At 42.7% G+C, this 13,792-nt stretch overlaps 1 protein-coding gene across 2 annotated transcripts in view; it reads left to right on the top strand.

Moving 5' to 3' along the window:
• The first annotated feature begins 3,361 nt into the window (after positions 1-3,361).
• FAM102B (family with sequence similarity 102 member B) overlaps positions 3,362-13,792 on the top strand; it is a 78,924-nt gene continuing 68,493 nt past the window's right edge. The window contains exon 1 of one of the 2 annotated variants that reach the window (XM_036769364.1): positions 3,362-3,563. In XM_036769364.1, coding sequence (XP_036625259.1) covers positions 3,415-3,563 — 149 coding nt within the window. In that variant the 5' untranslated portion in view covers positions 3,362-3,414. The remainder of the gene's footprint in view (positions 3,564-13,792) is intronic. The other variant, XM_036769365.1, reaches the window with a different exon arrangement.

Genomic DNA, 13,792 nt, shown 5'->3' with positions numbered 1-13,792 from the left:
ATATGTACATATATATGTGCTCATATATATGTACATACATATATTTACTTATTCTCTTCATCCCCTTAACTTAGAGCTCTAGATAATTCTTTCTAAGATTACAATCTGTAGAGAAGGTGCTGACTTGCCTTGGGAGGCAGTGTCTTCATCAATGAGTTCTCTGTTCCAATAAAATCATAACTAATCTCTCTCTGCCTCTTTACTTCTCACACTCTACAGTGATAAGGACATTCCTAGCATGGCAGAGTTTAAATGGATATAGACAGGAACTTGTGTATCGTAGGTTAAACTTGAAAATCTTATCCTTTAATTTTGAAAATTACACCTCCTGTGTATTACTATCCACTGGAAGCTCTGAGCCTTCACTGTATTATTAATTTACTTTAAATTTTTCAAAGCACTTTTCTCACAACCCAAAAATATGGGTAGCATATTAATATCTCCATTTTATAGATGGAGTTCTCATTTAACAGCATCCCTCGAAAAGAATTTAATTCAGTCCAATCCAACAAGTATTTATTAAGTATCCACTAGGTATAAAGCACTGTGGTGGGTCCTAGTCCCTGAAAACAAGGAATTCACATTGTAGTGGAGGAGGGGGGATGGGTAACTGGGGGGAAAGTGGAAAGAGTGCCGAGACTCATCTTCCTGAGTTTAAATCTGGCCTCACACACTTACTAGCTGTGTGACCCTGGGCAAGTCACTTAACTCTGTTTGCCTCAGTTTCCTCACCTGTAAAATGAGCTGGAGAAATGGCAAAGCACTCCATTATTTTTGCCAAGAAAACCCCAAATGGGGTCACTAAGAGTCAGACAAGACTGAAAACAATGGAACAAAGGAAAGGGGGAATAAATTTTGTAATTTAAATTTTGTAAACAGATAAGTATATGTAATCTCAGGTGGGAGTGGGGAGCCTCTCCCACTAAAGGGCCACACCTCTAGGCTCCTACCGAGTAGGTTCAATCCTGAGAGTGCTGGACCTCTAAAGAAGAAAGGGGACTAGGCAGGGGTGGAGAACCTGCAGCTTTGAGGCCACTTGTGGCCTAGGGGCCAAAGTTTCCCCACCCCTGAACTAAGCTTTTCCTGCATTCTCTGACTCATTATACCCCCCACCCAGAGTCCGAGGGAAGATCTCTTAAAAATTAGGTTTAGCTTAAATTCAAAGACTGCCTGAGAGGTATTAAAAAAGCCCCTTTTAGAAATGTACTCAAAGTATAAAGTAAATCAATTATAAAATAACTACTTCGGTTCTGGTTCTTATTCTGGTTTGCTTAACATTGATACCACCTTCCAGGTCCAGGCAGATCTCCTCCTCTTCCCATCTCTCCCTACTTCCCTACACTCTCCAGCTCCTCTTTATGTTTTAACTTCTCCTATTAGAATGTTAAGTTCCTGGAGGGCTATGACTGTCTTGTTTTCTTGGTTTTGTATCATCAGTGCTCAGCACATTGCCTGGCTTAATAAAATTAAAGCTTAATAAATGCTATGTAATATATGTATTATATATTTATTATGATATATTATAGTATATATTCATTATATATCATGTATATATTTCTTTCTTCATAAAACAAATGCTTTAAATCACAAAATACTCATAAACATAGACTGACAAGTTTAAGGTGAAAAAAAAAACCCACCACGAAATAGTGGAATTGATTGAATAGGTACTTCAGTTTCACTTCAGAAATGTCTCAGGAGCTGTCAAATTCCCAACAAATGACTCTAGAACCAGGCTGGCATCTTTCCAACCTTGGCACAGCACACTGGAGGCTGCCCTCTACAATGACATGTAGGTGCATGAGCTCACACAGTATGGGGACTAAGAATCACAGTCACAGGCAGCATGCAGCAGGTTCTCAAAGCAGAAGCTGCAAATTCAAAACAAAGGCTAGTTTAAACCCGGAACAGTATTAGCCCTGTGATGATAACCACACCCCTTCCTGAAGCTAGCATCTTTTTATAATAGGACAGAGATACAATAATCAATGTAATTTGGGGGGGGGGAGTGCAAAGAGCAGAACACTGAGGGTTCTCAAGAAATCTTGAAAATCCCTTTGCCCCCAAATGTAACTTTAGTGGGCATCTGTTTTTCATCATGTGGTAAAGTCAGATTTAAGAGGGCGCCCCTTCCCATCACCTTAGAGTTCTCTCCTGTCTTACATTTGAAGGCTAGGGCACCCAGCTTAGTCATGCAACGTAGTATAGTGGGAAGAGCTTGGGCTCTGGTGTCAGAGGTCTGGGTTCAGCTCTTGTTTCTGCCCTTTACCACCCACGTGTGTCTTTGGGCAAGTCTGATCCTCAGATTTCTTCATCTGTAAAACGAAAAGATTAGGCTGGATAGCCCTAAGATTTGCTCCTAGCGCTCTGTCTCTCTCTCTTCAGACTCTTTTGTCTCCGTCTCTGCTCCCTCTTTTTCACTCCTGTCTGTCTCTCCCTTTCACTGTGTCTCTCTCCTCCGATTCTGTCTCTCCTGTCTCTCTCTTTTCGGTCTCACCTTGCTCTCTATTTCTCCCCTTTCTCTCCTGTCTCCTTGTCTCTCTCTTCTCTGTCTCACTCGTGACTCCTTTCCAAGTCCAGGGCTCTCCCTAGAAGAGAAGAGCAATGGAGAGGGTGGGGACCAGGAGCAGCACGAACAGAAAATGAAAAGCCAAAGACAAAAAGGAAGTGGTTAGAGGGAAGCTCTTTTTTGGTTCCTCCTGCTTTTTTTTTTTTTTTTTAGCCTATTTTAACCCAAGGAAAGACACGACACACTCCGCGCAGAGGCTACGGGAGGCTATTTTTCCCAGCCTAGGCGTCCGCCTCCCCCTCCTCCCTTCCCTCTCCCCGGGCCCCGCCCCACCCCGCCCCCGCGGCGACTCCCGCTGCGGCCGCTGGGGGGCGCTGCCCTGGCCCCGCGAGAGGCGGCGGCAGCGGCGGCGAGGGCTGAGGCGGCCGAGGAGCTGCACCGGCCTCGCTGCCCGCCCGCCTCCCTCCCCTCCCCCCGCCTCCCCCCTCCCTCCCTTCCTGCTCCAGGCGGCCGCGGCTTCGGCCGTGGCGGTTATTGGCGCTCCGACCGGGAGTCCACACGCACGCACGGGCAGGGCGGCCGTGGCCGTGGCCGCGCCGCGGGGACCCCGGGCGCCAGCGCGGCAGCTCTCCGCCGGAGCCCCGGGGCCAGGAGGAGCCGCCTCTGCGGGCGAGCGCCTCCCCGGGGCCCCCCCGCCCCCGGCGCCGCCGCAGCTCCAGCGGCCGGGGAAGCGGAGGCGAGAGGCTGCCGCGGCGGCCGCTCTTCCTCCGGCCCCGCTCCGGGCTCGGGGAGCCGGCCACCATGGGTCGGGGCTGAGAGGAGGATCCGGGGCGCTGAGGGGGCGCCTGGGCCGCCCCTGGAGCGCCCCCTCCTCCCTGCCGACACCCCGCCTGGCTCCACGACGAATGGCTTTCATGATGATGAAGAAGAAGAAGTTCAAGTTTAAGGTGGACTTCGAGCTGGAGGAGCTCTCCTCGGTCCCCTTCGTCAACGGGATCCTCTTCTGCAAGATGCGGCTGCTGGACGGGGGCAGCTTCAGCGCCGAGTCCTCCAGGTGACCGCTCCCTCCCTGCTGCTGCCTGCCTTCCCCCCTTCCTTTTCTTTCCTTTTCCTTCCTTCCTTCTTCCTTTCCTTCCCTCCCTGCTGCTTTCCTTCCCTCCTTCCCTCCTCCTCCCTACCTGCTTGCTTGCTTCCTTCCTTCCCTGTTGCCTTCCTTCCCTCCTTCCTTCCTCCCTTCCTCTCTACCTTCCATCCTTCCTTCCCTCCCTCCTTCCTTCTCTACTGCTTCCCTTTCTTCCTTCCTTCCTCCCTCTCTCCCTTCCGTGCTTCCCTCCCTGCTGCTTCCCTTCCCTCCTGCCCTCTTTCCTTCCTACTTTCCTACCTCCTTCCTTCCTTCCTTCTCTGCTGCCTCCCTACATGCTTTCCTTCTCTCCTTTTCTTCCTTTCCTTCTCCCTCCTTTTTCTTCTTTCCCTGCTTCTTTTTCCTTTCCTTCTTTCCCTTCCTTTTTGCTCCCTTCCATCCCTCCTATTCCTCCTCCTTTCTTCCCTAACCCCTCTGGTTTCTTCCCATCCTTCCTTCTTTGCCCTTTTCCCTCCATTCCCTCTCTCCTCCCTTCCTCATCTCACCTCCAGAGAGCTAGCTTCCTGCTCTCCCCAAGAAGCTGTTTTTAAAGCAGTCCTTTCTTCCAAACTCTTCTCCAAGGAGAGACCTTGTACCCTCCCCACTGCTCCAAGCAGCTACTGAGATTGCTGTTTGACATCTTTCTCCTTTCCTTGACTCTCACTCAAGAGAGTTGCTTGATAGGGAATCCTAATTACTAGCCCTGGCGCCAGATTGCTGGTGGAATGGAAAGAGCAGTGTTCCTGGCCTCAGGAAGACTTTAGTTCAAAACCAGCCTCAGACACCAGCAGTGTGACTCCGGACAAGTCTCTCTACCTCTTTTTGCCTCAGTTTCCTGTAAAATGGGGATAATAACAACGCCTACCTCACATGAGATAATATTTGGTAAAACACCATACTTAGCACAGTGCCTGGCACATAGTAGGCACTGTTCAAATTCTTATTCCCTTCTTGCTTTCCTATCCCCACTTCTGTCAGAAAGCACTGAAGAGACACTCCTCTTTCTCAGGAAACCAACTTGATATGAGTCAGTAGTCAATTTGCCCAAGGCCCAGCTATTGTATGGCATGTTATGAATTATATATTAAAGACTAGGCATGGTCCCTACCTTCAGGGAACTTATAATGCTCTTTCCTGTTCCCCTTGGTTAAAGTGTCTACCTCAAAATCCAAAGGCTTGTGCCTGACAGGCCATTAGACTTGAGAGGGCTAACATTGGACCATTGGTGGTCATCACAGTTGGGTTTTTGTGTTGTGTTTGTTTGCTTTGGGTGGTATTGTGGATTTGTAGGTTCAGGAACTGTGAGAATCCAATCTTAATTCAAGTCAGATATCTTCACAGAAGTGGCAACAATTTTTATTGCATTCTTTTATCATAGAGCTACTTTTTAAATTATTCACTAATAATGATTAACTTTGAAAGGCCTTGAAAGGTTTATTAATGGAACTCCATGGTTCCTTAGACCTTTCCAGTTCTGAATTTTCTCTCTCTTATACTTGTTGCACAATTAGCTTAATCCTATTGTGTGCCCTTAGAGAATGAAGCATTATTGTTTGGTCGTGGGGTGGAGTGAAGCAATATGCATTAAAAGTCTGGAGAATTTCCAGCCTTGGAAGAAATGGAGAAGCAACCTAGTTGACAAGTCTGCCAAATGTGCCTGAGTGAAGTTCCATTATTAGAAAGTAGTAGCTTTAGAAAATACTGTATAAACGAATGAATTTTTGTTCTTTGGCTTGGGGAGAGAGGTTAGTAGCAACTCTTGATTTTTCTTCAAATACTGGCCATAGTCTCAAGAGTTTATTCCAAAAAAATTTCATTTCCTTTATTCGTAACAGTAATATACAATACTGAAAGGCACCATGGGAGAGTGAATAGAGAGCTGAATTTGAAGCTAGGAAGACCGGGGTTCAAGTCCACCTTTGACATGTAATTGTTGTATGACTGGGCAAGTCAACTAACCTCACAGTGCCCTAAGGCAGAGGTGTCAGACATATGGCCCTGAACAGTCCTCCTGCCAGCTCTATCCATCTAAGTCCCCTGTCCCTCCCTTTCCTTCCAGCCATAGGAATAAAGCTGTCCTGGGCTGTGGTGCCTGCCTGTTGGCCAAAGCTTAAAAGTACTTGGCACAATGTTTCTTCCTGACCACCTTATTTCTGATGGTTCCTACCCTTGTGACCTTGGGCAAGTCACTTGTCTACATTTTCATCAATAAAATAAAAGCACTGAGATCCCTTCCAGTTCAGACATTATTGTTTATGATTCTATCCCCACGCCCTCCCCATTTTTCCTCTATCCTATTTTTCATTTCTCTGTCTTCAAAGGTCAGTTAATTTTAAGCTTAGGCAATCTCCTTTTCATAGATGAAAACATAGCTTCTTTATACAGTAGAAAGAGCTTTGGATTGGAGTAAGGACCTAGGTTTAAATCCTCGATCCAGGGCTGCGTGACCTTGTGCAAGCCACCTAATTTCTCTAGCTCTTAGTTTCCATATTTGTAAAATGAATGTATTAGATCACAGAAGTATCTTCTAACTCTCAATTCTATTAATCAGTGGCCTCCTTTCTTCTAATTTTTGTCACATTACCTTGGGAAAATCTCTGGTTTCCTCACCCCCTTTCAAAATTCTTACAGAAAAATTTCTAATTAAGCCTAGTTTCCTCAGGGAAAAAAAAAACAGTACTTGAGATAAATTGGGGAAACTTCTTATTCAGTGTCATTCATTTTCTCTTATATAGCAACAAAATATTTCAGCTTTGTTATAGATTAAATAGAATTTAAATTGGGCTAGTCTGGAAACTAATCCTCATTTATGGAATTGTTTCTATGTGTAAATGCTTTCCAAACTCCAAATAACCAGTTTATAAATGAAATTTTGAACATAGGCTTTGTATAATGTCAGTACTCTATACCTATTGTCTTTGCACTTATAACATTGCTTTCTAGAAAGTGTTGCAAGCTGGATAACAATTGGAAATTGTCAATAAAATCGGCCAGCATTTAATAAGCACTGATTATATTCCAGGTACTGTGCTGAGCACTAGGGGTACAAATAAAAGCAAAACTAGCTCTTGTCCTCTTGGAGCCTACCGTCTAATCTGAGAGACAACATTTACATAAATCTGTGCCTAACCAAATGCATTCTGAGCAGCTGGAGGGGTAAGAGAAGATTGTGCAGGAGCTGGCTCTTGAATCACCTTCAAGGAGCCAGAGGTTGCGGGCGGGGGACGGGGGCCAGTCAGTGCAAAGATCTCAAAATGGGAGAAGAGATGTTTGTGAGGAATAGCAAGGAGGCCCATATGGCTAGACAAGCATATCTTATAGAAGAGAGTCATGTGTTAAAAAATTAGAAAGATAGAAAGGTGCCAGGCTGTGAAAGGACTTAAATGACCAGCAGAGGAGTTTATATTTGATCTAAAGTAAAAGGTCTCATTTGGAGTTTATTGATTGGAAGGGTGACATGGCTAGACCTAGGCCTTGGAAAATTCCCTTTGGCAGCTGAGTGAACGATGGATTGGATTGAGGTAAGACTTGAGAAAGTCTAATTAGAAGACTTTTGCAATAGTCCAGACTAGAAGTGATGATGACCTGAACCAGGGTAGTGGCTGTGTGAGTAAAGAGAAACAGATGTATGCAAGAGATGGAGAAAAAAAAAAGATTTGGCAACTGAATGGACATGTAGGATGAGCCATAGGGAAGACTTGAGGATGACAAGTATGGTGTAACATGGGTTGAATGGAAGGATAGTGGTGCCATCCACAGGAATAGGTAAGTTTAGAAGAGGGATAAGTTTGGGGGAAGATAGTGAATTCTGTTTTAGAGTTTGAGATCCCTAGGGGACATCTACTTTCATTGACAGAAAGATAAAATACTTATCAAGCACTTACAGAGTGCTGGGCACTGTGCTAAGTGCCCAGGATATAAATACCAGCAAGCAAAACAGCTCCTACCTTCAGGAACTTGCCGGAAAAGAGTGGAGGTTGAGGAGAGGAGCCAAAAAAAGAGAGGTTGGAAGGGGACCCAGCCAAAGTGTGCTTGCTTAGGGGCTTGTAGAAGGGATTTCTGTAAGATATCTTTAGAGGTTGGCCCCTCTAAGAACAGGCAAAAAGCTCACCTGCCAGAGCTGAGGGGGAGGGACTCAGGGGAGGAGTGGATTCCAAGTTTCTGGTGGGATGTAGAGTTGGGACTTTTGCTCTTGTGGGAGGCTAAGACTAGATAAATCTGCCTGGAGGTAATAATTGTGCATATGGGATGAGAGAATCACTAGCTAAGGTGTTTAGCTGGAAAACAGAAGGCAGGGGTGGGGAACCTTCAACCTCAAGGCCACATGTGGTCCTTTGACTGAACCCAAACTTCGCAGAACAAATTTCCTTAATAAAAATAATTTGTTTTGTAAAATTTAGACCCAGCCAAAAGGCCACGCACAAGGACTTAGAAGGCCACATGTGGCCTTGAGGCTGCCTGCAGTTTCCCCACCCCTGGCCTAAGGGATTGGGGAAACACAGTTTATGGGAATGATATAGGTAGATAGTCAGCAAATGAGACTGATGGGAGAACCAGCAGAAAGCAGTGTCAGGAAAACCCAGAGAGGAGAAAGTACCTAAGAAGAGAAGGTAACAATAGTGTGGTGTTTCAGTAAAGTCAAGAACGATTAAAATTGAAAAAAGACCATTAAATTTAGGAAGTAAGAGATTATTGGTAACTTTGGAAAAAGCAGTTTCATTTGAGTGATGAGGTCAGAAGTCAGATTGCAGAGGACTTAGAAGAGAGTGAGAGGAAAGGAAGTAAAGGCATTAGACTGTAAGTTACTTTTTTAAGGAGTTTAAGAAGGGAAGGAGAGAAGTTTATAATGAGGATTTTATAAGGATGGGGCAGACTTGGGAAGCAGCAGGAAAGAAAAGAGGTGATAGAGAATAGGGATAATAATGGTGGGGACTGTCTGCTGGGGGAGATAAAAGGAGAGGGTTGGAGGTACATGTAGAGGATTGGCCTTGACGAGCATAAGAGCTCATCATTAGAGTCTAAAGGAAGAAGGATGATGTCAGTGGAATATTAGATGAGGAGAAGAAAAAAGGGCCCTCTCAGGAAATGTCCTCAGTTTTTTGGTGAAGTTATGAAGTGGCATGCAAACCAGTAATATGTAATTTCCCAGTTTGTGGAATTATTCAATAATCCTCAAATAAGCCTCAGTTTCTTCATCTGTAAAAAAAAATGTGGTTAGTACAATGTTGTGGTGAGGAAGTACTTTGCAAACTTTAAAATGTTATGCATATGAATAGTAATTATCTCTCCTTGTGTGGCCCTGTAGAGTTCATAGTTCTGTCCATCCATCTGGGCTCTGTAACCCTAGTTTGAAAGCTGAGAAGGCTTCTTTGGAGTAGATGACAAGTGAGTAGGGTTGAGCGGAAATTTGTCAAAGCCATCACTCTTAAGGTGGAGGATGTTGGAGATGGGGGCTATGTGGGAAAGGATTGGGGTTCTCTCTGAACCACTTCTTCTTTCCTTATATCTCTTAAGCCTGCCCTCCTCCTGCCTCTGCCTGATTGAAATCCAGTCAATCCAAGGAACAGCTTTTAATGCCATCTCTTCATCTGAGTCACAAACCTCATATGGTACTTTGTTCCCCTCATATTCAATTTTATTTATAAAGTTCTATGTGTATATCATATCCCCCTCCTATGCTAAAGGCTACGTGAGAGCATTTATATTTCCCTATAGTGCTTATAGAGTGGCCACTTAGTAAATATTTGTTGTCAATTAAATGGCTTTAACAATAGTTACATTACATAACAAGTTGGATTTATAGACTTTTCCAGCATGGTTTAAAGCGTATTGCATAGGGACTTCACTGTCCATAACTTCTCCCAGACCTTCTGGAAAATAAAAATCCCCCCTCTTCTCAAAAATGTTGGATCCCTAGAATGGAAGAGTAAGAGCAGAATTTCCAAGGACTAAACCATGTTGAACTGGTTCAGGTGTGTGGAGGTGGGGAGAAAATATGTAATTGTAGATTTCAATCTACTGAATATTTGAGTAGATCCTTAAGTGCTACACTTCTAGGGGGAGCTTCCTAGATTAGAATTACCTTGCAAATAATTCTTAATCAATTTAAGGAATGTAAGTCATGCCAGCTTATTTCAGAGGAGTGTTTTTTCTCCTAGGAAGATACGATATTCTCAACTATCATTAAATATTAATTTATATGAAAAAGGCTGAAAGGCATTTGTGATTTGGGGTTTAGTTTTGTTTTTTACCAGACTTGTGACTTAATTGTTTTAAAAGACTTCAGGTAAGGAATTCCCTCTACCAATGTCAATCAACTTCACTTAAGGCCTAGAGAGCTGACTGGGAGCACCGAGATGATACTCTGGTTATTCTGTCCACCATGCCATGCTGCCCTTACAATGGCTCCTGAATTCAGGGAAAGAAAGGTGTAATGAATTCATTTTTTCATGTTGGGAACATGCAATTGAAAGACAGCATATGAGTAGTGAATAGAGAGGTGGCCTTGAAGACAGCAATGCCAGGACTCAGGTCATGCCTCCCTACTTGCTGACTGTGTGGCCCAGGGCAAGTAGTCATGTAACCACCCAGTGCTGTAAACCAGGGGTGCCAGACCCAAATAGAAAAGGGAGCCACTAAACCTAATAAGAGGATCCCTAGGAGCATATTGACTAAAAAATTTTCTCCATCGCTTTAAGCTCAGTCAACAAAAAAACAAATCAACTCCTGATTTGTAGTGCTGGACAATTTCAGGTGCTCCTACTGAAAATTTAACTTGATCTGGGCCCAGTTGTCTGTAGCATATGATTGGGAAAGTCAAATGAAAGAGTTGGTAGTTGAACTGAATTTAGAGTCAATGACTACATTCATAAATATTTATCAGTTACTCTAGCTGTCTGTGTCTAAATATCCCTTCCTCCTTTTCTTAGGGTAGGGGCCTGATTGGAGATACTTTAGTGAGAGCATTGTGGATTATATGTTGAAGAAGATTCAAATTTATTCTCCTTTGATATGTGCAAAATTCCTGTATTTTCGGTATTCCCCAGTTTGAAGTTTGGGTTTTGTTTTGTTTTGGGTGATTTTTTGGTCTGTTTGTTTGCTAATGTGTAAAATACAGTACTTTATAGCTTTCACATGCAGCTGTGGTTAAGCACATGTGAGTTCTGGGAGTGTCCAGGAAGCTAATGTGCACATATGTTTATTGGATCTTTTACTTTGTAAACAAGCTGTGGACACTTTCTTTTCCCATTAGTGTTTTTTTTTTTCCTAAGGTTTTCACTCATGGTATAATAAATGTTTTAAAAATTGTCTTTTAAGGGATGAACTGTAGTAAATAGCAAATATCAGCAAATTTATAGTAAATACCCTCTGTTCAGCAGATCTGTAGTAAATACTCTCTGTTCATGCTACCACAGTTCTTCATAACCGTACAAGAAATTTTAAATCCACAATTCATATTATCCTCTTTTGGCATAATAGTAAAGATGGTGCACTTTTTGAAATGCTACTGTATGAGAATTGGTTCAGATAAAATTATGTAATAGGGTCAGCTTGTTCCACAGAACTGATCTCTTTAGATTTGCCCAGAGCCATTATGTGTAAAGCATATTCACAAAATACCATGGATATATGTACACATAAGGTGTAGGTGTTAAATAATGAAACAGAAGATGACAAATCAACCTTATTTATTAATGGTCACTTTTGGGGGGTTCTTTTTTTTTTTTTTTGCTTTGCTGTATTATTTAATGAAAAGGATGCCTTATGGTAACTTCGGTGGCCTCCAGGGCTGTTTGCCCACAGATTGGGAAATGCTGCCTTAGAGAATAGTTCAATCTCTCTTTTGTCCTTTATTTAAAAACAAAAAAAGAAGCTTTATTGATGTCCCAGTCATTTATGAATATAACTTTCCTCTCCATCACCAAATGAGCTGGTGAAACAGAGAACAACAATAAGTAAAACCAAATGACACAGTGACTGCAACAGTATATGTCACATCTGTCCTCTTAGTCCCCTCCACCACTCTACTGAAAAAAGAGAGCTACTTCCTCAACTCTTTTCTACAACTAGGCCATTAAACCAATCCTCTCATTTTGCAAATGTGGAACTGAGGCACAGAAAGGTTAAATACTTGCCTACTGTTGAACACTTAGTGTCTTAGGCAAAATTTGAACCCACGTCTTCGTGACTTAAAATCTAGTACTGTGTCCACTAGACAAGGGCAGTCCAAAATGCGCAGGGGGCCCCTAGTGTAATTTATGCAGCCTGCCTACAAGCATAGAAATTTACATAAATGCTTTAGTAAATGAAGCTAAGCTACTGACTGCAGAGCTACCGCAGAGCTCTTGCTAAAATGGCAAATCAAAATATATTGTCTATTGTTTCAACAAAAACCTACGGTTGTAAAGCCCTGCACTAGACCATGGTCCCTCTTTTAATTACTTAACACTCAGTTTTGATTTAGTTCATTTTCATTACTGTTGCTATCGTATATGTTGTTTTAATTTTAACCTCCATCTACTTCAGTTCATGTGTCTTCTCTCTCTGAATTCCTCAAATTCATCATTTCTCACAAGTCGATATTTCATGACATTCACTTACCACAGTGTGGTCAACCATTCCAGAATCAATGGGCATCCACTTTGTTTTCATTTTTTTACCCCCCACTAAGAAAGTGCAGCTGTGAATACCTTGGTGTATATGGGACCTTTCTTTCTTTAACAGACATTGGTTAAGTCTTGGCTCTGTACCAGCACTGTTCAAAGAACTGGTAGAGATGCTTAGATCTGAGTCTTAATGATAGATACATTGAATCAAGAGGCATAACATCGGTCTTTCATTCCCACCTTTGCTACTTTGACACTTTGAGTGGGCCAGTTCACTTGTCAGGCCTTTATTTCTTAACTGTAAAATGAATGGGTTGAACAAGATGAATTTTTGTTTTTTTGAGACTGGGTCCTCCAGCTGTCTTAGGCTATAAGTGCCTATATAGGCCAGATCTCAGTTCTGATGGTCACAGAAGCTTTAACTGGCACCATCTTCCAAGTTGGGCTGGTCTGCCCTTCCTTTTCAGCCCGGTGGTCCTCCACTCCCAGGGGCCTCACCTCATTGGTGCCAGACTTAGTAGATAATTTCTGCATAAGGGGAAAAGGGAAGACCTCATGGAAAAGGTGAGGTTTGAGCCCAGTTTTAGAGGCTACTTCAAAATCTTGTTACATCATAGCCATATTTCATAGATTAATCGTGTCGGAGCATGCACCGTGATGTTATTTTCCAGAAGAATTTTTAATGAATACTTTATTGCATTATTAAGGATGACAAGTATGTTGAGATATAGGATGAAATACAATGAGAAATAATTTTGATTATAGAATAGACATTTAGAATAGAAGGGACCTAAGAAGAACTAGGTGAACACCCTCACTTTACAGATGAAAAAACTGAAGCTTTAAAAGATTAAGTCATTTACCCAATCATGCTACATCCTAGTAGCCAAACTGCATCTAAAACATAGTTCTCCCTTCACCCAGTCCACTATTCCCATCACATTAGCTTTTTTAAATATATGCTCTGTTCTAGTCAGACTGTGTCTAGTGTATCATGTCCATTTCTGAATTTTAATGGGGATATTGACAAACTGGAGTCTATAGGAAGTCTATAGGAAGAAGGCCAGGAGAGGTCTGAAGATTGTCACCATAATAATAGCTTATATTTATGTAGGGCTTTATGGTTTGCAAAGCATTTTACTTATGTTACATCACCTTCTCACAGGTATCACCCCAGAAGGCAGTTAGTAACATTAGTCCTGTTTTATAGAGGAAAAAACCAAGGCTTAGAAAGGTAAAGTGAAGGGTTTACCCAAAGTCCTACAGTTAGTAAGTGGCATAGCCAAGGCTTGAACCCTACCCCTGAGTTTTATCAGGATTGGGGTTTAGAAATGGAATGCATCTTAGAGATCTAGTCCAACCTACTTGTTATATGGATGAGAAATTTGAAGACCTAAAAGGGTAATAAACTTGCCTAAGGTCATACAGGTAACAAATAGCAGAACTTGGCTTTGAATGAATATCTCACCCCAACCTTTTGGGCTCTGCCACTCCAGAATTCTATTTGAGGCATTATTTTAAAGTTGTTTGGAGGGGAATGTTGGGAGAGCTCAGCCA

This window comes from Trichosurus vulpecula, chromosome 7 (genome assembly GCF_011100635.1).
Source record: "Trichosurus vulpecula isolate mTriVul1 chromosome 7, mTriVul1.pri, whole genome shotgun sequence".
Taxonomy (NCBI): domain Eukaryota; kingdom Metazoa; phylum Chordata; class Mammalia; order Diprotodontia; family Phalangeridae; genus Trichosurus; species Trichosurus vulpecula.
The sequence above is the reverse complement of the archived record's forward strand: the minus strand, read 5'-3'. Positions and strand labels throughout refer to the sequence as shown.